General features: G+C 44.0%; 1 protein-coding gene across 2 annotated transcripts in view; it reads left to right on the top strand.

The window, feature by feature from the left end:
* The first annotated feature begins 5,361 nt into the window (after nucleotides 1–5,361).
* ZNF14 (zinc finger protein 14) overlaps nucleotides 5,362–24,105 on the top strand; it is a 33,326-nt gene continuing 14,582 nt past the window's right edge. The window contains exons 1-2 of one of the 2 annotated variants that reach the window (XM_063719132.1): nucleotides 5,362–5,528; nucleotides 23,951–24,077. In XM_063719132.1, coding sequence (XP_063575202.1) covers nucleotides 5,526–5,528; nucleotides 23,951–24,077 — 130 coding nt within the window. In that variant the 5' untranslated portion in view covers nucleotides 5,362–5,525. 2 annotated transcript variants of the gene reach the window in all.

Genomic DNA, 24,105 nt, shown 5'->3' with positions numbered 1-24,105 from the left:
GACTGGAGTGCAGTGGCACAATCTTGGCTCACTGCAGAGCTGACCTCCTGGGCTCAAGCAATTCTCCCACCTCCACCTCCTGAGTAGCTGGGACTATAGGTGCCACCACCACACCCAGCTACTTTTTGTATTTTTAGTAGAGAGGGGGTTTCACCATGTTGCCCAGGCTGGTCTAGAACTCCTGAGCTCAAGCGATCCTCCCGCTTGGGCCTCCCAAAGTGCTGGGATTACAGGCATGAGCCACCACACCCATCCCCTGACCAGGTTCCTAATGACAAGGCCCCCGCTGATCAGACCACTGACACGCAGTGCCCAAAGTCCTCTACCAGTGCCCGCCCCCCAACTCAGCCCACAGACCCTCTCCTTCCTGTGGCTGTGCCCGCAGGCCAGACCCTGGGGGTCTTCTCAGGACAGGGCTCCTCATCCAGGACACAGGGAGGGACGGTCAGCCTCAGGCTCCAGGTACCCCCACAAGGCTCTCTGGGCCCATCTCCAAGGGGACAGTGAGGGGGTCCTGGCACCACCTGGACATGTCACCTGGCCCTATTCCTGAGCCTTGGAGCCAGAGGAACAGAGGGATGTTTGTCAGACCAGGATCCCCCTTCTGCTGGGCCTCCCAGGGCTCTTCCAGCAGAGCCTGGATCTAGAGACACAGTAGAGGCAGCATGGTAGCCAGCCCAGGAGCCCCCAGGCTGGGCTGAGGACCACATACAGAGACTCTCCCCACGCAGCCAGGAGACCCTTTGCTAGTTTCACCACACCTGAGCAGATGGGCGGCAGTTCTTCCCACTGGGGCCTAGTGAAGGTGCACGGGGGGAGGGTGCTCTCCACCCCTGCTTCTAAGAAAAATGGCTGGTTCCAGGGCTGGAGCAGAGGAAATACAAGATAAGCTTGGAACATCTCATGTTCATCATCTTGTTAGGCCAGAAAGTAGGGAAGTGCTCAAAGGAAACCAGTGACAGATCAAAAACACATTAAGTCAGCTTGACATGGCCACCACATCGGGGGGCATTTGAGCAGCAAATTAACATGCTTTCCTTCCCTTCTCCCCTCTTTGTTGGTTTTGTTTTGTTTTAGTTCTTTATCCACGTTGAAGGAATGAAATAATAAGAAAGCCATCATTTGGGGCCAGGTAAAGTGGCTCATGCCTGTAATCCCAGAACTTTGGGAGGCAGAGGCGGGGGGATCACTTGAGGCCAGGAGTTTGAGACCTAGCCAACATAGCAAGACACCATCTCTACAAAAATGAAAAAATTAGCCAGGCGTGGGAGCACGGGCCTGTGGCCCCAGCTACTCAGGAGGCTGAGGGAGGAGGACTGCTTGAGGCGAGGTTGCAATGAGCTACGATCACACTGCTGCACTCCAACCCGGGTGACAGAGGGAGACCCTTTCTAAAAAAATAAAAATAAAAATAAAACAAAAAAAGAGCGAAAGAAGAAAGAAGAACTGGAAGAAGTGGGGAGATTATCTCACACTTTAAAAGGATAAAACCACTACTGGGCATTTGGCTAAGAACATAAAATGAAGTGAGACAAGAGAAATTATATAGATCACATAACTGATATAATAAACAAATTTATTAAACCCTGTCTTTACCTTATGTGTTATTAGCATAACTATTATGATAGTTTGATTTGAATTAAAATACAGAGTAGACCGGCACGGCCATGGTGATGCAAACAAGGCCTATTTTTAGTGTGAGCCGGGCGCAGTGGCTCACACCTATAATCCCAACACTTTGGGAGGCCGAAGCGGGTGGATCATCTGAGGTCAGGGGTTGGAGACCAGTCTGGCCCACATGGTGAAAGCTCGTCTCTACTAAAAATACAAAAATTAGCTGGGCATGGTGGTGCGTGGCTGTAATCCCAGCTATTAGGGAGGCTGAGGCAGGATAATCACTTGAACCGGGGAGGTGGAGGTTGCAGTGAGCCGAGATTGCAGCACTACACTCCAGCCTGGGCAACAGAGTGAGACTCCATCTCAAAAAAACAAAACAAGAAAGGCAACTCAATATTCTGCTGAGACACAATGTTCCATCACATAAAAAGTTAAAGGCTTAGGAATATTATTTTAGCTTTGAGGTATCTGTATTACCACATTTAGAAAGAGTTCCTAAATTGGCTGGGCATGGTGGCTCACACCTGTACTGTATCCCAGCACTTTGGGAGGCTGAAGCGCGTGGATCACTTGAAGCCAGGAGTTCAAGACCAGTGTGGGCAACATGGTGAAACCCCATCTCTACTAAAAATACAAAAATTAGCCAGGCGTGGTGGTGCATGCCTGTAATCCCAGCTACTCGGGAGGCTGAGGCAGGAGAATCGCTTGAACCTGGGGGGCAGAGATTGCAGTGAGCCGAGATCGCACCACTGCACTCCAGCCTGGGCAACAGAGCAAGACTCTGCCTCAAGAAAAAAAAAAAAGACAATACAAAAATGCTTTATTTAAACATTTTTAAAAGAGTTTCTAAATCGGCCAGGCACGATGGCTCATGCCTGTAATCCCAGCACTTTGGGAGGCCTTGGCGAGAGGATCACTTGAGGTCAGGAGTTCGAGACCAGCCTGGCCAACACAGGGAAACCCTGTCTCTACTAAAAATACAAAAGTAAGCCAGGTGTGGTGGCACGTGCCTGTGATCCCAGCTACTCGGGAAGCTGAGGCAGGAGAATCGCTTAAACCCGGGAGGTGGAGGTTGCAGTGAGCCAAGATTGCACCACTGCACTCCAGCCTGGGCAACAGAGCGAGACTCTGTCAAAAAAAAAAAAAAGGGGGGAGAGAGAGAAATTGGTGAGGAGGGCATGACCAGCAGTTCAGTAATGGCAGAGAGAAAGGCAAAAAGGGAAAAGGGCTAAAGTTGGAGAGCTAGTCTTACCTCACTCTAAGAGTTGGCTAACCTCACTCTAAGTCTCAGCTCAGGCGTGATCTCAGAGCGTGACCCTTCTCAAAAAATAAAACAATAAATAAAATATCAATGCCTAGTATACAATGAATCTTTTTTTGTGTGTGTGAGACAGGGTCTTGCGCTGTCACCCAGGCTGGAGTTCGGTGGCACAATCATGGCTCACTGCAGCCTCAACCTCCCAGCCCCCAGTGATCCTCCTGACTCTGCCTCCTGAGTAGCTGGGACTACAGGTGTGCACCACCACACTCAACTAATTTTTTTATTTTTTGTAGAGACAGGGTCTTGGAATGTTGGCCTAGGCTGGTCTCAAACTTCTGGCCTCAAGCGATCCTCCTGCCTCAGCCTCCCAAAGTACTGGGATTACAAGCGTGAACCACCATGCCCAGCAAAATTGATAACTTTTGTATTTCAAAGGACACCACCAAAAAAGTGAGAACATCTTTTGGGGTCCTTGTGCACTGTTGGTGGGAATGGAAAATGCTATGTCTGCTAGGAAAAAGTATGGCCATTCCTTAAATAAATAATAAATACAAAGTAATCATATGATCCAGGAAGTCCACTTCTGAGCATACCCTAAAAAACTGAAAGCAGCAACTCACATATTTGTTCACCCATGTTCATAGGCATATTATTTACCATAGCCAAAGGTAGAAGCAACCTAGGTGTCCATGAAAGGATAAATAAGGCCGGGCGAGGTGGCTCATGCCTGTAATCCCAGCACTTTGGGAGGCCAAGGTGGGCAGATCTCTTGACCCCAGGAGTTTGAGACTAGCCTGGGCAACATGGTAAAACCCCATTTCTGCTAAAATTACAAAAATTAGCTGGGCATATTGGCACACACACCTGTAACCCCAGCTACTCTGGAGGCTGAGGTACGAGGACTCCTTGAGCCCAGGAGGTGGAGTGCAGTGAGCCGAGATCATGCCATTGTGCTCCAGTCTGAGCAACAGAGCAAGAGTCTGTCTCAAAAAAAAAATAAAAATAAATAGATCCAGAAAAATCCAGAAATTTGATATCTACATACAATAGAATATAATTCAGAATTAAAAAGAAGTAAATTGGGGACAGGCGAGGTGGCTCAAACTCCCAGCATTTTGGGAGGCCAAAGAGGGCGGATCACCTGAGGTCAGGAGTTCGAGACCAGCCTGGCCAACATGGTGAAACTCTATGTCTACTAAAATACAAAAATTAGCTGGGAGTAGTGGTGGCGGGCGCCTGTAATCCCAGCTACTCAGGAAGCTGAGGCAGGAGAATCACTTGAACCTGGGAGGCAGAGGTTGCGGTGGCTGAGCGCCACTGCACTCCAGCCTGGGCAACGAGAGTGAAACTCCATCTCCAAAGAAAAAAAAAGAAGTAAATTGGCCGGTGGCAGTGGCTCACACCTGTAATCCCAACACTTTGAGAGGTCGAGGCAGGAGGATTGCTTGAACCTAGGAGTTCGAGACCAGCCTGGGCAACAGAAGGAGACGCACATCTCTACAAAAAATTAAAATTAAAATTAAAACAATTAGCCAGGCCTGGTGGTGCGTGCCTGTGGTCCCAGATATTTAGGAGGCTCAGGTTGGAGGCTTGCTTGAATCCAGGAGTTGAAGACTGCACTGAGCAATGATCACGCCACTGCACTTCAGCCTGGGCCACAGAGCAAAACCCTGTCTCTTAAAAAAAAAAAAAAAAAAAAAAAAAAAAGAAGAGGCCGCGCGCGGTGGCTCACGCCTGTAATCCCAACGCTTTGGGAGGCCGAGGCGGGCGGATCACGAGGTCAGGAGATCGAGACCATCCTGGCTAACACAGTGAAACCCCATCTCTATTAAAAAAACACAAAAAATTAGCTGGGCGTGGTGGTGGGCGCCTGTATTCCCAGCTACTTGTGAGGCTGAGGCAGGAGAATGGCGTGAACCCGGGAGGCGGAGCTTGCAGTGAGCCGAGATGCGCCACTGCACTACAGCCTGGGCGACAGAGCGAGACTCCGTCTCAAAAAAAAAAAAAGAAGAAGAAATAAATCCTAACATACTACAAGGTGAAGCTCGAGGACATTATGCTAAGTGAACTAAGCACGTCAGAAAAGGACAAATACTTTATGATGCCATTTACATGAGATTCCCACAGTCAAATTCACGAACTCAGACAATGGAATGGAGGTTGCAAAAGACCCTGAGGGAAGAGGTGCACTGGGAGTTGTGCAACGAGACAGATTTCAGTGTTGCAAGATGAAAACAACTCTGGAAATTGGCTTCACAATGTGAATGTATTTAACAGTACTGAAGAGAACACTTAAAATGGATGGAAGGCAAAGAACACATTAGGTTTAAACGCAAACGTCCTGGCGGGGACAAGCCAGACTGAAGCCAGGCTAGCTCAACCACGCCCCTTCCTGCTCCGCTGTCACTCAGTGATAAAGAGGCGGCGCCATTGGATCTGTCCAATCAGGACCTCAGCTGAAAAGATGTGAGCGGCGCCACGCTGCGCCTGCGCAGTGCAGACGTCGCCATTCCTGGCCCAGGGGAAGATTGCGTTTCACCTGCTCCTGAAGGCCGAAGGTGGCTCTAGCGCATCGTTTGTCGAGCCGTGACCTGCAGGTACTGACAGCTCCGTAGGGAGGACACCGTGACTTCCCGGACGCTGGGAAATGGTGAGTGTGCGGGGCCAGTGTCCGAGGGGAGGTTTCTGGTTGGAACCGTCTGTGGCCGAGGCCGGGGACCTCCTTGCAGTCAACTCCGGGCTCTGCAGACCCGGGGGCCACCGCGGGCGCAGTTCGGCCCTCAGTCCTCTCCGTGGGAGCTGGACCGGCAGCCGGGAGCCCCAGCGTCCTATCCCGTCCCCGCGGGGCGACCTCGGCCCCCGGCCCTGGAGCCCTCTGTGGGAAGCTCTGCGCCCGCAGCCCCGCGTCTCCCCGGATTGTTCGGTGACAGCGGGAGGGTCCTGGGGAGATCCCATCTCGGTCTGTGGGGTTTGTGCGTTTAAGAATCCACTTGGCTGGAAACCTTACGATGAATCCACGGGCGCGTTTCCTCACTTGTGAGAACCGAAGCCTGGGGAGGTCCTTGCTGCCGGGGTCAGGTTCCTGAGGCTGTTCAAACGCCCCTGCCCTCATCACCAGGGACTGACCCCCTCTAGTGCTCCCAGCACTCAAGCCTGGGGGTGTTTTTGACCTTCTGAATGTGGGCTTTCTTTTCGAACTGCGGGGAAGGGGACTCCTTATCTTAACTGATCAGAAAGTTTATGTTTCTTCCCTTTGGACTCCTTGATCAAATATTAATTCTAGCCACCCTTAATTCCAGTTTCCCTTCGCTCTGGGTAATTTTGTTCCCTTGCGTGAATGTGTGCGATTTTTAGTTTCTTTGGCTTCTGGATGGAATTTATTGTGAGCTTGTTCCGGTTCTTTTAAATTTTCTTGTTTGTGTGTGTTTATCTGTGTGGTTTCTACCCAAGAGATTTCGCCTATGTTGGAGTGCCATGATGATGCAAAATCTCTGTATGTCATTTGTTCCATATATAAGTGGTAAGCGTGTGTGTGTGTGTGTGTGTGTGTGTGTGACGGAGTCTCGCTCTGTCGCCCAGGATGGAGTGCAGTGGCGCGATCTCGGCTCACTGCAAGCTCCGCCTCCCAGGTTCAAGCCATTCTCCTGCCTCAGCCTTCCCAGTAGCTGGGACTACAGGCGCCCGCCACCACGCCCAGCTAATTTTTTGTATTTTTAGTAGAGACGGGGTTTCACCGTGTTAGCCAGGATGATCTCGATCTCCTGACCTTGTGATCTGCCCGCCTCGGCCTCCCAAAGTGCTGAGATTACAGGCGTGAGCCACTGCGCCCGGCTAAGTGGTAAGCTTTGAGGTGTTTGTGAGAGTGATGTTTATGACATACACCACTTTGATACATTTGATTGTACGTGTATGTTGTGATTTTTTCTTTCCTCGTGTGGTTGTAATAGGTCAGTGTGTTTTTCTCTGAGGAGTTATCCAGTGGAAGGTTCCTGAGTCTAGAGTCATTGTGGGTAGTTTTTTTTTTTTTTTTCTTTTTTTTGAGATGGAATCTCATTCTGTCGCCCAGGCCGGAGTGCAATGGCGTGATCACAGCTCACTGCAACCTCTGCCTCCCTGGTTCAAGCAATTCTCCTGCTTCAGCCTCCTGCATAGTTGGGATTACAGGCGCCCACCACCACGCCCGGCTAATTCTTTTATTTTTTAGCAGAGATGGGGTTTCACCACGTTGGCCAGGCTGGTCTTGAACTCCTGACCTCAAGTGATCTGCCTGCCTCAACCTCCCAAAGTGCTGGGATTACAGGCATGAGCTACCGCACCTGGCTGACGGTGGGTATTCTTTTGATGCTGATATGTCAGTTTGGGTACCATATCTAGTTTGGGTACTATATCCTGAAAGGTGTAGTATATAGTTTTTCAGAATTGGAATACTAATTATTTTTGTATAAAATAATCATCAATAAATAATGGTTTTTCTAAGGTGGTTATTTGTAGATTATATCTTTTATCTGTCTGTGTACTTGGGTCAAAAGCTAGTGGTGAGTCTCCTCATCTTAATTCAAGTAGGCTTAATATATGTTACCTTGAATCTTCACATCCTGATGGTTTGGATGTATCCAGTTGAACTACAGCTGCTTTATGCCAGTGTTTTGTAAATAATTTTCCTGATTGTATTGGGTTTCTTTTTTTATATTTTCTTTCTTTTTTTGAGATGGAGTTTCACTCTTGTTGCCCAGGCTGGAGTGCAATGGCGTGATCTTGGCTCACCGCAACCTCCGCCTCCCAGGCTCAAGCGATTCTCCTTCCTCAGCCTTCCTAGTAGCTGGGATTACAGGCATGCGCCACCACGCCCAGCTAATTTTGTATTTTTAGTAGAGACGGGGTTTCTCCATGTTGGTCAAGCTGGTCTCGAACTCCAAACCTCAGGTGATCCGCCCGCCTCAGCTTCCCATAGTGCTGGGATTACAGGCATGAGCCACTGCACCCGGCCTGTATTGGGTTTCTTATGTTATTCCAAGTCTGAGTTAGTAAAGTACTTCACTTAGTACATTGGGTTTGCAGTCAGTCTTTCACCGTCAAGTTTCTTAATGTAAATAGATTGGTTTTTAAGATGCCTACCTTGTAATTGATATTGTAATTAAACACCTTTTGATATTCTGTGAGGTCATTTATGTGAGTCATCATTGATTGTATTTCATTGTCTGTGAGATAGAGGAGAGTATGAAAGTGGTAGTTGACATTTGGGAGTTAAGTTTGTGTTTAAAATCAAACCCTGCTCTTAAGAAATAAAACTGCGGGCTGGGCACGGTGGATCATGCCTGTAATCCCAGCACTTTGGGAGGCTGAGGCGGGCGGATCACCTGAGGTCAGGAGTTCAAGACCACCCTGACCAACATAGTGAAATCCGTCTCTACCAAAAATACAAAAAAAAATTAGCTGAGTGTGGTGGCGCACACCTGTAATATCAGCTACTCAGGAGGTTTAGGCAGGAGAATTAGAATTGCTTGAACCCAGGAGGCGGAGGTTGCAGTGAGCTAATGCCACAGCACTCCAGCCTTGAGACTCTGTCTCAAAAAAAACTAACTAAATAAATAAAGGTAGTTTGCATATATTGTAGCCAAGTTTGCCATGAATGTGAATTTAGTATGTGTTGAATTATGTCAGATTCTGAATGGTGCTGTGTCTATTCATTCAGTTTGATTTGTAAAGCTTGTTGGTCTAGGTATGTGTAGCCATTTTAGTAAATTATATTGAAAAATGGGTGAGGGTAAGGTTTTTCACCTGTAGGATGATGAAATATAGCTCTAATACATGTTAAGGTGGAAGCATATTAATGTTGGTTGTCCCTTAAAATATATGTCTCATTGGGTGGTGTTGATTCTGTACATTTTTTTTTATAAGTTTCTCAGTTGTGGTGTTTCAGGGTACCAACCCTTGAAAACAAGTATATTTAGGACAACTCTGTCTACATAATCTTCTGTTGTTTTAGCATGTGTTTCAGAAGTCGTGTGTGTAGGTCAGGCGTGGTGGCTCATGCCTGTAATCCCAGCACTTTGAGAAACCGAGGTGAGTGAATCACCTGAGTTAGGAGTTCGAGACCAGCCTGGCCAACATGGTGAAACTCCGTCTCTCCTGAAAATACAAAAAATTAGCTGGATGTGGTGGCGGGCGCCTGTAATTCCAGCTACTCAGGAGGCTGAGGCAGGAGAATTCCTTGAACCCAGGAGGCTGAGGTTGCAGTGAGCTGAGATTGCGCCATTGCACTCCAGCCTGGATGACAGAGCAAGACTCTGTCTCAAAAAAAAAAAAAAAAAAATTGTGTGTGTAAAGTGATCAGGATCAGTTAAGATTATTGGGTGGGCCAGGCACAATGGCCCACACCTGTAATCCCAGCACTTTGGGTGGCCAAGGTGGGTGGATCAAGAGGTTAGGAGTTCCAGACCAGCGTGGCCAACATGGTAAAACCCTGTCTCTACTAAAAAATACAAAAATTAGCTGGGTGTGGTGGTGGGTGCCTTTAATCCCAGCTACTTGGGAGGCTGAGGCAGGAGAATCGCATGAACCTGGGAGGCGGAGGTTGCAATGAGCTGAGATCGCGCCGCTGTACTCCAGCCTGGGCGACAGAGCAAGACTCCATCTTGTTGCGGGGAGAAAGATTACTGGGTGTAATCTTTGTTTCCAATCTAATTCTACTAATGAGGATTTTTTTAGTTCTGTCAAAGAATTGTGGTTCTGTCAAATAAGTTTGACTTTTGGCATAATTATAACAAGGTTGGGGAAGGCAAAATTTCCCGAAAGTGGAAAGTTAGAGAACCATTATAGTATGTCTTATCCTCTTCTATTGTATATCACAGTCCAATGGGTATCCCAGTGGCATTGGTATTTTTTCCCGTGGAGGTCTGAAAGTTGGGTATATGTAATATGAATGATTGGTGTGATAGCTGTGTCTGGTGTTGTACCATCTTTTAGATCTGCTTTGTAATCATAATCTTTACTTCAAGTCCGGGTTGGTACCAGAATTCATATCAAGTATCAACAAATGACTCGTAGGAGTATATATAATATTTAAGCTTGTCATGTTAGTTCTTCCAGTATATTTTTGTTTGTTTGTTTGTTTTTGAGATGGAGTTTCGCTCTTTCGCATAGTCTGGAGTGCAGTGGCTCGATCTTGGCTCACTGCAACCTCTGCCTTCCAGTTTCAAGTGATTCTCCTGCCTCAGCCTCCTGAGTAGCTGGGATTACAGGTGCCCGCCACCATGCCCAGCTAATTTTTGTATTTTTAGTAGAGTCGGGATTTCACCATGTTGGCCAGGCTGGTCTCGAACTCCTGACCTTGTGATCCACCCACCACGGCCTCTCAAAGTGCTGGGATTACAGGCGTGAGCCACTGCGCCTGGCCCCAGTATATGGTTTGACTGTGGTACTGGGATTGGTGTTTGGTCTGACAGATTGCTTTTATCTAATGATCTGTTTTGTTTTGTTTTTTGTTTGTTTGTTTTGTTTTGTTTTGTTTGAGACAGAGTCTCACTGTGTTGCCCAGGCTGGAGTGCAGTGGTGCAATCTAGTCTCACTGCAACCTCCACATCCCGGGTTCAAGCGATTCTCCTGCCTCAGCCTCCTGAGTAGCTGGGATTATAGGCATGAGCCACCATGCTGGCTAATTTTTGTATTTTTAGTAGAGACAGAGTTTCACCATGGGTAATGATCTGTTTTGATTGGCATGTCTGTTTCTGGTAGCATTTTTCTATTATTATGTGTGCTGTCCATTGGTTTGAGATGTTATTGAATGCTTGATTATAGCTACATACATTGGTTGAGTCGCATTTATGTGGTCTTCTAAGGGGTGTTTGGGAATACATGCCAAGCGTCTATAAAGATGCATTGATTGGATGTGTGTGTAGAAACTCTTTAGGCATTCATTTCAAATGGTTTGAGACTACATATTATTAGTCCCTTGATTTTTCTGGCAGTTGCTCAAAAAATAATATATTTTCATCAAGTACATGTGGAGTGTGTTCTGGTAATCGTGTGATTTTAGGTATGAGTTGGCATTGTTGGATATCTATGTATTCAAGGCTCAGGAATTTTTATGGTGGCTTTAGTAGGAGTGGTAGGAACAGAAGTAGTAGTAGTAGTAGTTGTTGTATCTGTTATATCCCTTTTATATTCTAAAATATTTTAGGCTGCATGCATTGCCTCACACCTATAATCCCAGCACTTTGGGAGGTCGAGGCAGGAGGATGGCTTGAGACTAGCAACATAGGGAGACCCCATCGCTACAAAAAAGAAAAAAATTAACTATTTTAGTCTATTTGTGTCAATCCTATGTTTTATATTAATTATTGGATATGTAATATGTATCTGATTAAACATAACACTGTAACAACTAAGATATAACAGTACTCGGCCTTGAGGTTCCAAGATGGCCAAATGGGAACAGCTCCAGTCTACAGCTCCCAGCATGAGCAATGCAGAAGATGGGTGATTTCTGCGTTTCCAACTGAGGTACCGGGTTCATCTCACTGGGGCTTGGTGGACAGTGGGTGCAGCCCACGGAGCAGGGCGGGGCATCGCCTCACCTGGGAAGTGCAAGGGGTTGGGGAATTCCCTTTCCTAGTCAAGGGAAGCCGTGACAGATGGTATCTAGAAAATCGGGACACTCCCACCCTAATACTGCACTTTTCCAACAGTCTTGGCAAACGGCACACCAGGAGATTATATCCCATGCCTGGCTCGGAGGGTCCTACGCCCGCAGTGCCTCTCTCACTGCTAGCACAGCAGTCTGAGATCGAACTGCAAGGCGGCAGCAAGGCTGGGGGAGGGGCATCCACCATTGCTGAGGCTTGAGTAGGTAAACAAAGCCGCCGGGAAGCTCGAACTGGGTGGAGCTCACCACAGTTCAAGGAGGCCTGCCTGCCTCTGTAGACTCCACCTCTGGGGGCAGGGCATAGCTGAACAAAAGGCAGCAGAAACTTCTGCAGACTTAAACATCCCTGTCTGACAGCTTTGAAGAGAGTAGTGGTTCTCCCAGCATGGATTTTGAGATCTGAGAACGGACAGACTGCCTCCTCAAATGGGTCCCTGACCCCTGAGTAGCCTAGCTGGGAGACATCTCCCAGTAGGGGCCGACTGACACCTCATACAGCCAGGTGCCCCTCTGAGACGAAGCTTCCAGAGGAAGGATCAGGCAGCAACATTTGCCGTTCTGCAGCCTCCGCTGGTAATATCCAGGCAAACAGGGTCTGGAGTGGACCTCCAGCAAACTCCAACCGACCTGCAGCTGAGGGTCCTGACTGTTAGGAGGAAAACTAACAAACAGAAAGAACATCCACACCAAAACCCCATCTGTACGTCACCATCATCAAAGACCAGAGGTAGATAAAACCACAAAGATGGGAAGAAACCAGAGCAGAAAAGCTGAAAATTCTAAAAATCAGAGCACCTCTTCTCCTCCAAAGGAATGCAGCTCTTCACCAGCAATGGAACAAAGCTGGACAGAGAGAATTACTTTGATGAGTTGAGAGAAGAAGGCTTCAGATGACTGGTAATAACAAACTTCTCTGAGCTAAAGGAGGATGTTCGAACCCATCGCAAAGAAGCTAAAAACCTTGAAAAAAGATTAGACGAATGGCTAACTAGAATAAACAGTGTAGAAAAGACCTTAAATGACCTGATGGAGTTGATAACCATGACACAAGAACTACTTGATGCATGCACAAGCTTCAGTAGCTGATTTGATCGTGTGGAAAAAAGGGTATCAGTGATTGAAGATCAAATGAATGAAAAATGAAGTGAGAAGTTTAGAGAAAAAAGAGTAAAAAGAAATTAACAAAGCCTCCAAGAAATAAATATGGGACCATGTGAAAATACAAATCTACGTCTGATTGGTATACCTGAAAGTGACGGGGAGAATGGAACCAAGTTGGAAAACACTCTTCAGGATATCATCCAGGAGAACTTCCCCAACCTAGCAAGGCAGGCCAACATTCAAATTCAGGAAATACAGAGAACGCCACAAAGATACTTCTCGAGAAGAGCAACTCCAAGATACATAATTGTCAGATTTACCAAAGTTGAAATGAAGGAAAAAATGTTAAGGGCAGCCAGAGAGAAAGGTCATGTTCCCCACAAAGGAAAGCCCATCAGACTAACAGCAGATCTCTTGGCAGAAATTCTACAAGCCAGAAGAGAGTGGGGGCCAATATTCAACATTCTTAAAGAAAAGAATTTTCAACCCAGAATTTCATATCCAGCCAAACTAAGCTTCATAAGTGAAGGAGAAATAAAATTCTTTACAAACAAATGCTGAGAGATTTTGTCACCACCAGGCCTGCCTTACAAGAGCTCCTGAAGGAAGCACTAAACATGAAAAGGAACAACTGGTACCAGCCACTGCAAAAACATGCCAAATTGTAAAGACCATTGATGCTAGGAAGAAACTGCATCAACTAACAAGCAAAATAACCAGGTAACATCATAGTGACAGGATCACATTCACACATAACAATATTAACCTTAAATGTAAATGGGCTACATGCTCCAATTAAAAGACACGGACTGGCAAATTGGATAAAGAGTCAAGACCCATCAATGTGCTGTATTCAGGAGACCTATCTCACATGCAGAGACACACATAGGCTCAAAATAAAGGGATAGAGGAAGATCTACCAACCAAATGGAAACAAAAAAAAGTAGGGGTTGCAATCCTAGTCTCTGATAAAACAGACTTTAAACCAACAAAGATCAAAAGAGACAAAGAAGGTCATTACATAATGGTAAAGGGATCAATTCAACAAGAAAAGCTAACTATCCTAAATATATATGCACTCAATACAGGAGCACCCAGATTCATAAAGCAAGCCCTTAGAGACCTACAAAGAGACTTAGACTCCCACACAATAATAATGGGAGACTTTAACACCCCACTGTCAACATTAGACAGATCAGCGAGACAGAAAGTTTACAAGGATATCTAGGAATTGAACTCAGCTCTGCACCAAGTGGACCTAACAGACATCTACAGAACTCTCCACCCCAAATCAACACAATATACGTTCTTCTCAGTATCACATCGCACTTATTCCAAAATTGACCACATAGTTGGAAGTAAAGCACTCCTCAGCAAATGTAAAAGAACAGAAATTATAACAAACTCTCTCAGACCACAGTGCAATCAAACTAGAACTCAGGATTAAGAAACTCACTCAAAACTGCTCAACTGCATGGAAACTGAGCAACCTGCTCCTGAATGACTACTGGGTACATAACAAAATGAAGGCAGAAATAAACATGTTCTTTGAAACCAATGAGAACAAAGACACACATACCAGAATCTCTGCAACACATTTAAAGCAGTGTGTAGAGAGAAATTTATAGCACTAAATGCCCACAAGAGAAAGCAGGAAAGATCTAAAATTGACACCCTAACATCACAATTAAAAGAACTAGAGAAGCAAGAGCAAACACATTCAAAAGCTAGCAGAAAGCAAGAAATAACTAAGATCAGAGCAGAACTGAAGGAGATAGAGACACAAAAAACTCTTCAAAAAATCAATGAATCCGGGAGCTGGTTTTTTGAAAAGATCAACAAAATTGATAGACCACTAGCAAGACTAATAAAAAAGAAAAGAGAGAAGAATCAAATAGATGCAATAAAAAATGATAAAGGGGATATCACCACCCATCCCACAGAAATACAAACTACCATCATAGAATACTATGAACACCTCTATGCAAATAAACTAGAAAATCTAGAAGAAATGGATAAATTCCTGGACATACACCCTCCCAAGACTAAACCAGGAAGAAATTGAATCCCCGAATAGACCAATAACAGGCTCTGAAATTGAGGCAACAATTAATAGCCTACCAACCAAAAAAAGTCCAGGACCAGGACCAGACAGATTCACAGCCAAATTCTACCAGAGGTACAAAGAGGAGCTGGTACCATTCCTTCTGAAACTATTCCAATCAATAGAAAAAGAGGGAATCCTCCCTAACTCATTTTATGAGGCCAGCATCATCCTGATACCAAAGCCTGGCAGAGACACAACAAAAAAAGAGAATTTTAGACCAATATCCCTGACGAATATCGAATCAAAAATCCTAAATAAAATACTGGCAAACTGAAAACAGCAGCACATCAAAAAGCTTATCCACCATGATCAAGTTGGCTTCATCCCTGGGATGCAAGGCTGGTTCACCATACACAAATCAATAAATGTAATCCATCATATAAACAGAACCAAAGACAAAAACCACATGATTATCTCAATAGATGCAGAAAAGGCCTTCGACAAAATTCAACAGCCCTTCATGCTAAAAACTCTCAATAAACTAGGTATTGATTGGATGTATCTCAAAATAATAAGAGCTATTTATGACAAATCCACAGCCAATATCATACTGAATGGGCATAAACTGGAAGCATTCCGTTTGAAAACTGGCACAAGACAGGGATGCCCTCTCTCACCACTCCTATTCAACATAGTGTTGGAAGTTCTGGCCAGGGCAATCAGGCAGGAGAAAGAAATAAAGGTATTCAATTAGGAAAAGAGGAAGTCAAATTGTCCCTGTTTGCAGATTGTATATTTAGAAAACCCATCGTCTCAGCCCAAAATCTCCTTAAGCTGATAAGCAACTTCAGCAAAGTCTCAGGATACAAAATCAATGTGCAAAAATCACAAGCATTCCTATATACCAATAACAGGCAAACAGAGAGCCAAATCATGAGTGAACTCCCATTCACAATTGCTACAAAGACAATAAAATACCTAGGAATCCAACTTACAAGGGATGTGAAGGACCTCTTCCAGGAGAACTACAAACCACTGCTCAATGAAATAAAAGAGGACACAAACAAATGGAAGAGCATTCCATGCTCATGGATAGGAAGAATCAATATAGTGAAAATGGCCATACTACCGAAGGTAATTTATAGATTCAATGCCATCCCCATCAAGCTACCAATGACTTTCTTCACAGAATTGGAAAAAACTACTTTAAAGTTCATATGGAACCAAAAAAGAGCCCATATAGCAAAGACAATCCTAAGCCAAAAGAACAAAGCTGGAGGCATCACGCTACCTGACTTCAAACTATACTACAAGGCTACAGTAACCAAAACACCATGGTACTGGTACCAAAACAGAGATATAGACCAATGGAACAGAACGGAGCCCTCAGAAATAATACCACACATCTACAACCATCTGATCTTTGACAAACCTGACAAAAACAAGAAATGGGGAAAGGATTCCCTATCTAATAAATGGTGTTGGGAAAACTGGCTAGCCATATGTAGAATAAGGTAAGACATAGGAGATCTTAGAAAGGCTAAAGGTGATCTTGGAGAAACTAAGTCTCCGTGCTGGGAGTGCACTGTTGCTGTCAGTCTGCAAATTATTAATCAGATACTTGCTTGGCAAGCAGATGGTGTAATTTGTCATTTGTCTGCAGTGGTGTGTATGCTTGTGTTACCCTAGTTTATGTGGTTGGAATTTAAGTAATAACAAGACAGTAAAGTCACTCTGATGACTAGCAGAGGTGAATAAGAAAGGCGCTAAGACCAACTGAGAAGCTACACAAATTTGTAGCCAGGTGGTGGTGGTTCTTTTTTTTTTTTTTTTTTTTTTTTGAGACTGAGTCTTGCTCTGTCGCCCAGGCTGGAGGGCAATGGCGCGATCTTGGCTCACTGCAAACTCTGCCTCCTGGGTTCAAGCAATTCTCCTGCCTCTACCTCCCTAGTAGCTGGGATTACAGGTGGCTGCCACCATACCTGGCTAATTTTTGTATTTTTTAGTAGAGACAGGGTTTCACCATGTTGATCAGGCTGGTCTTGAACTCCTGACCTCAGGTGATGCACCCACTTCAGCCTCCCAAAGTGCTAGGATTACAGGCATGAGCCACCACACCAAGCCCAGGTTGTTGGTCTTAAGCAAGTAAACGAGTTATTCCAGTGATGGCTACAGGTGATGTTGAAGTTAAAAATACTAGGTGAGTGGCAAGTAAAACTGGATTGAATTACACCTTCAATTATTCTTACGGAAATATTGATGCAATCAGTGACTTGAAGAAAACAGTGTAGTGCCACTGTTGTAAAAGGTGTAACAAATCTAGGTCTAGTGAGAATTTGGAGAAAAGTTGGAGATTTTGCATAATTCTAAGTCTCCTCTTTTACCTGTAGTCAATAAGTATTTTTATATCCATGGGCCAAGATGTCCTGCTGGGAGATAGTGTTGTCATTTAGTCAAATGCCCCCCTTGTAAGGTATAATCTTTGTATCATTGTCTTCCTTATCCTTTGTGACTGTCAAAGTTGGTTGATTAAAGTAAGAGTAGGAAGGGCCGGGGGTGGTGGCTCATGCCTGTAATCTTAGCACTTTGGGAGGCCAAGGCGGGCAGATCATGAGGTCAGGAGTTCGAGACCAGCCTGACTAACATGGTGAAACCCCGTCTCTACTAAAAATACAAAAATTAGCCAGGCATGGTGGTGCGTGCCTGTAATCCCAGCTACTTGAGAGACCGAGGCAGGAGAATCACTTGAACCTGGGAGGTGGAGGTTGCAGTGAGCCAAGATCGCGCCACTGCACTGCAACCTGAGTGACAGAGCAAGACTCTGTCTCAAAAAAATAAGTAAATAAAAACAAATAAGAGTAGGAGGTTGTTCTTATGAACTCTTTCTCTTTTATTTAAATTAAAACTTGCTGGGTTAAGAGCTTCTTGGGATGTGCTCATTTTGTCTAGGGTTTTCAATTCTCTTTTTAGTAGCCTGTTTAATTTCTATATACGTCTTGCTGCTGTGGGATTATAGGGTAGGTGGAAATTCCACTGTGTATCTCATTGATCTGATGTCACTTGTGTAGTCCTTGATGTAAAATGAGTTCCCTGATTATTTTTAATTTTAGGGGCTTCCAATTATTTTAGGAGCTCTTAGAAAATTCAGCTGCCCAATTTCCTGGCAGGGCATGGTGGCTCATGCCTGTAATCCCAGCACTTTGGGAGGCCGAGGCAGACAGATCACTTGAGGTCAGGAGCTTGAGACCAGCCTGGCCAATATGGCAAAACCCCGTCTCTACTAAAAATACAAAAAAATTAGCCGGGCATGGTGGCGGGCACCTGTTATTTCAGTTACTCGGAAAGCTGAGGCAGGAGAATCACTTGAACCCAGGAAGCAGAGGTTGCAGTGACCCAAGATTGTGTCATTGCACTCCAGCCTGGGCAACAAGAGCGAGGCTCCATCTCAAAAAAAAAGACATGTTTTATGTTCCAGAATGTGGGCTATCTTGGTGAATGTTCCATGTGAACTTGAGAAGAATGTATATCCTACTATTGCTGGTCTAAGTGTTTTGATTTTCAGTTCAGTCCAGTTGTTTGATGGTACTGTTCAGTTCAACAATGTCCTTCCTCATTTTCTGCCTGCTGGATCTGCTATTGCTGCTAGAGAGGTGTTGAAGTCTCCAGCTAGACTTCGTGGCTCCATGCAGTTCTCCCTGCAGTTCCATCAGTTTTGCCTCATTATTTTCCCACTCTGTTTTTATGCACATACACACTAAGGATTGCCTTGTCTTCTTGGTGAATTGATCACTTTGTTATTACGTAATGCCCCTGTGTCACTGAGATTTCCAGGATGTGAAGTCAGCTTTGTCTGAAATGAACATAGCTATGTTACTTTTCTTTTTCTTAGTGTTAGCATGGCATATCTTTCTTCATTCCTTTATTTTTAATGTATCTATACCTGTATATTTAAAGTGTGTTTCTTTTCAACACCGTATATTTGATCCATTATTGACAGTATCTGTCCACCATTTGTTGTATTTAGACCATTGATGTTTAACATGTTATTGATTTAATTGTATTAATGTCTCCCTTTTTCTTCTTATGTTTTTCTATTTGTTGTTGTTCTTCCTTTCCCATCTTCCATTCTTTTTCTACCTTATTTGCTTTCATTAAGCATTTTACCTGATGCCATTTTTCTCCCCACTTAGCACATCAATTATAGTTTGTTGTTGTTTTTTAAGATTTAGTGATTGCCTTTGAGTTTGTAGTACATGCTTACAAGTAACCCAAGTCCTCTTTTAAAGAACACTGTAGTACCTCACTGGTTGTGCAAGTACCTCATGAAAAAGTATTCCCAATTCCTCCTTTCCTGTCCTTTGTAACATTGCTGCCATAGGTATCGTTTATCCATAAGCTGGACTTACCAAATATATTGTTCCTGTTAGTGTTTTGGACAAACTCATCTGTCAGATTACAAAAAAGAGATTGTATTTTACTTGTATTTATTTTTTCTCTAATACCCTTCTTTATCGTTTTTCTTTTTTGTAGGGAATTTTTTCTAACAGTTCTTTCAAGGCAGGTACGCTAGTGACAGATTATCTTTTCTTATCTCATAAAGTTTTTATTTCTCTTCCATTTTGAGAGATATTCTTGCTCTATACAGAATTCTATGTGGTCGGGGGTTTTGTCTTATAATGTTTTAAACATTTCACTCCAGTCTCTTCTTGCTTTCACTTTCTGTAAAGAGTCTTGGGCTGGTCCCAATGGCTCATGCCTGTAATCCCAGCCCTTTGGGAGGTCGAGGTGGGCAGATCACTTGGGGCCAGGAGTTTGACACCCACCTGGCCAACATGGCAAAACCCCATCTCTACTGAAAATACAAAAAATTATCTGGGCATGGTGGTGCATACCTGTAATCTCAGCTACTCGGAGGCTGAGGCAGGAGAATCGCTTGAACCCAGGAAGTGGAGGTTGCAGTGGGCCAGGATCATGCCACTGCACTCCAGCCTGGGCAACAGAGTGTGACAATGTCTCAAAAAAAAGAGTCTGACTTAATTCTTTTATGTTTTTATAACAAAGATGTTGTTTGTTCCCCCTGTAACTTCTTTCAAGGTTTTTCTTTGTCATTTAATTTTCTCCTTGAATATGATACACCCAGGTGTGGATTTGGGGGTATTTATGTTGCTTGGCATTCCTGGATATGTCCTTTCATGTATAGCATTAATTTTGGGAAATTATCAGTCATTATTGCCTCAGTTATTTCTTCTGTTTCTTTCTCTTCTTTAGTTAGTACTATTATGTGTATGTTCCACTTTTTGCAATTTTCTGACAGTTTTTGGATCTTCTGATGTCTTGTTTCTCCTTTTCAGTTTGACGGGTTATACTGACAGTTCTTCAAGATCACTCATCATCTCTTCAGACATTTCCACTGTATTGATGAACCTGTAAGGCTGTTCTTCATTTCTGTTGCTGTGTATTTTATGTCCTTCGTTACCTTTTGATTCTTTGTTAGAATTTCTATATATCTGCTTAAATTGTCTATTTTTTCTTGCATATTGTTCAACATTTCCATGAGAACCCTTAGTATATTAATCATATTTGGTTTAAATTTCTGATCTGACAATTCCAACATCTCTTCTTTACCTAATCTGGTTCTGGTGCTTGACCTCTGTATTCTAATTCTGTTATTAAAACCTTTTTGTATTTCGTATAATTTTTGTTGAAAACTGGACAAGATGTACTGGGAAAAAGAAACTGAGGTAAATAGGCCTTGAGTGTGAGGTTTTAGGTTTATCCTACTGGGTTTTGTCTCTGTTTACTGTTTTCAGTAGCTGTAGATGTCAGAGGTTAAAATTTCCTTTGGTGTCCTTGCTTTTCTCTTTCCTGTCATCTTGGGGTTCTCTAGACACTTGTTAAATAAAGTCTGAAACATGCAGAAAGAAACAGTGCAATATCCTTTCATTGCAGTCACCTGTTTTTAAACAGAAACCCTAATGACAATAGTGATAAGGTGTAGGTGGAAGGGAAACATCTTATAGTCCTATGATTTGATCTCAGTCTTTTAGTGAGCCTGTGCCCCTGAGCTGCGATGTTTTGTGATATGATAAGAAAGATACTTAGTCTTTGTATGTGATTCCTAGCACAGAGCTCCTAAATCCCTTGAATTTCACAAGTGAGAAGGGTGAAAGGATCCTCCTTGTTTGCAAAGTGGCACTCTTAGGAGATCCTAGATGACTTTAGGATTAGGATTGGTGACCAGAAAGACCCGCCCTTGAACTTTCAGCCCTAGCCCCCAGCCTCACAAGAGAAAAGAGGAGCTGGAGATTGAATTAATCATTAGTGTGTAATGATCTAATCAATCATATCTGTGCGTTGGGACCTTCATAAATATTGGGGTTCCGAGAACTTCCATGTTGGTGAACATACTGAGGTGCTGTGAGGATGGCACACCCAGGGAATGCATGGAAACATCCCACCTCCTCTGCATACCTACCAATGGGCCTCTTCCACTTGGCTGTTCCTGAGTTGTATGTTTTGTAATTAAACCGGTGATGCTAAGTAAATCACTCTCCTGACTTCTGAGGGAGGCCCTAGTGAACTATTGAACTATAAAGGGTGGTGTGGGAACTCCAGATTTGTAGTTGGCATGTAGAAGCATGGGTGGCCTGGGCACCCCACCGTGTGGCTTGCATCTGACATGGGGGCAGTCTTGTGTGACTGAGTCCTTAACCTGTGGAGTCTGACTAATTCTGGGTACTTAGAATTGAATTAAATTTTAGGTCACAGTCAATGTCAGAGATTTGGAGAATGGTGTTGGAAAAGACACCTTGTATTGGTGCTGGGAAGACAAAAAACGGTTCACCTTCACACATGATTCTGTGTCCCTGCCCCCAGGTCACATAGGCTTTGGTAAAATCATAGTAGGTTGGGCTTTTGTTGAAATGGATTTTTTTGAGAACAGGTCTTCTTAAGAAGAACATTATGTTCTGGGAATATTACAAAATTGTTACTTTTCCTATTTGTCTCTCAAATTTTAGAGAGAAAACTTTGCCTTATGACCCTCAATTCTTTAATGGATCGAAGAAGGGTAATTGATTTGATGTTTACTTGCCCAGCTGGGATTAACAATTTCTACGTTCCTTACCTGTAAGACCAGAAATTGGAAGTCTCTGACTTCATTTTTTTGTGATGTTTGATGGATGATAGCTTTAAAATCTCATTATTGCCAGGCATGGAGCCTCACACCTATAATCCCAGCACTTTGGGAGGTGGAGGCAGGCAGATCACTTGAGCCCGGGAGTTCAAGCCCAGCCTGGCCAACATGGCAAAACCCTGTCTCTACTAAAAACACAAAAATTAGACAGGTGTGGTGGTGCACATCTGTAATCCCAGCTATTCAGGAGGCTGAGGCACAAGAATCGCTTGAACCTGGGAGGCGAGATCACGCTACAGCACTCCAACCTGGGCAACAGTGAAACTCGGTCTCAAAACAAATGAAATTAAATAAATAAAATAAAATCTCATTGCTCCTTTTCTACTATGTACCCTACATCCAGATGTGGTAGGAAGAAAGCCTGAGTCACCCTCATTTGGTGCTGGTGAGACATTCAATCCACATTAGCCCCTGCTTGTATGCTTGAACTCCCACACTAGCCCACTCCCTAAGCTCAGTGAAAACCCCCAGCCAGCCTACCTGACTCTTCCCAAAGTCTCAAGTAAACACGTAATAAACCCTCTCCTGGTATACAGATTTTGTAGAGGTGTAAGTTGCCATACGTTCCTCCTCAGGCCTGAGCTCTAACTTCCCAGTAACCTCCTAGATCCATGAAATGTGAGAGAGAGAAAAAGGAAGAACTGAGCCTGTGATAAATATTACACAAACAAGTTGAAATTAATACTTCTGCAAAGGAATATTTTCATTCAGCCAGCTGGATTTGAGTACTTATAGTGGAACAGGAATTAAAAGAAATTTTAAAAATGTATAAGCAAAAACTCAGTTGTATGTAAGAAAAACCAGTTCCCCCTGAGGAAGAGAAAGATCTGAAGTCCTTTAAAAATTGACTGCCTGTTTTTCTGTGGCTAGTGAGCCTTATCTCTCCCTTTCCCAGGCATTGTGAAGACCGTTTCTCTAGCTGTGCAGCTGCAAGGTCACTAAACAGATTATCTCAAGTCGTAAAACATGTTGTTGTTCCTTGAAAAGTAAGAAGTAATGTAATGCATGTTTTAATTGAATAACTGTCTTTGTTTCTCGCTTCAGTAATACACTTCCCCCTGCACAAATCTCCCCCTGCCCCACGAAATGCTTAAAAGGTAGCTTGACTCTTTGTTCGGGGCTCAGTTCTTTGGATGTTAATGCAACTGGGTCGGTGCACCTAAATAATTAAATAATTCCTCCTCAACCCCTCAATCTCTCTGATTCCTTAATTACCCCACTGCAGTAGTGGCCCGGAGTCCTTCAGTACATGGCCAGCAGCTCCTTGTGACAATTTAGCTTTCCACAGGCCTCCTGGCCTCTCGTTTGTTGATGGGAATAAAAGAAAAGCCTACAGTTCTTGAAGGTGTATTTATTTATTAAAACCTTATCCAGATTGATTCCATGTGTAATGAAATGCTGAGTGATATGGTGTGTAATAAGGTAGGAAATGAGTTTTTCTCACAAGGGATAAGTGGTCTTAAAATTTGTTTCATTTGTATAGCATTTCTTTTACTTTTCCAATGTGAGCTTGAGTCCACCTTTAGAGAACAATAAGGTTTCAAATGATCACAGTAAGAATTTAGAAGTAATTGACCAGGCACAGTGGCTCACGCCTGTAATCCTAGCACTTTGGGAGGCCAAGGCAGGCAAATTGCCTGAGCTCAGGAGTTAGAGACTAGCCTGGCCAACGTGGTGAAACCCCGTCTCTACTAAAAATACAAAAAATTAGCTGGGTATGGTAAACACCTGTAGTCCCAGCTACTTGGGAGGCTGAGGCACGAGAATCATTTGAGCTCCAGAGGCGGAGGTTACAGTGAGCCAAGATCACACCACTGAACTCCAGCCTGCGCAATAAATCAAGACTCTGTCTCAAAAAAAAAAAAAGAAAAAAAGGAAAAAGAAAAAATAGAAGTAATTTCTGTGTGTTCATGACAGCATGAATTTTATGAGGAAGTCAGTGTGGACAGTCGTAGTTCTGACAGCCGAGTCATACACCAAATGTCTGGAGAACACAGAATTGTATGGGAACTTACAAATCAATTATAGATCCCCAGTACTGCCAGTCTTACCCATCCTCCTCTAAACATATGTGGAATGTTTCAGGACTCAGTCTCCTTTGAGGATGTGGCCGTGAACTTCACCCTGGAGGAGTGGGCTTTGCTGGATTCTTCACAGAAAAAGCTCTATGAGGATGTGATGCAGGAGACCTTCAAAAACCTGGTCTGTCTAGGTAAGGATATCAACATTTCTTTCCTCAG

The sequence above is a fragment of the Pongo abelii genome, chromosome 20 (assembly GCF_028885655.2).
Source record: "Pongo abelii isolate AG06213 chromosome 20, NHGRI_mPonAbe1-v2.0_pri, whole genome shotgun sequence".
Taxonomy (NCBI): Eukaryota; Metazoa; Chordata; class Mammalia; order Primates; family Hominidae; genus Pongo; species Pongo abelii.
The sequence above is the reverse complement of the archived record's forward strand: the minus strand, read 5'-3'. Positions and strand labels throughout refer to the sequence as shown.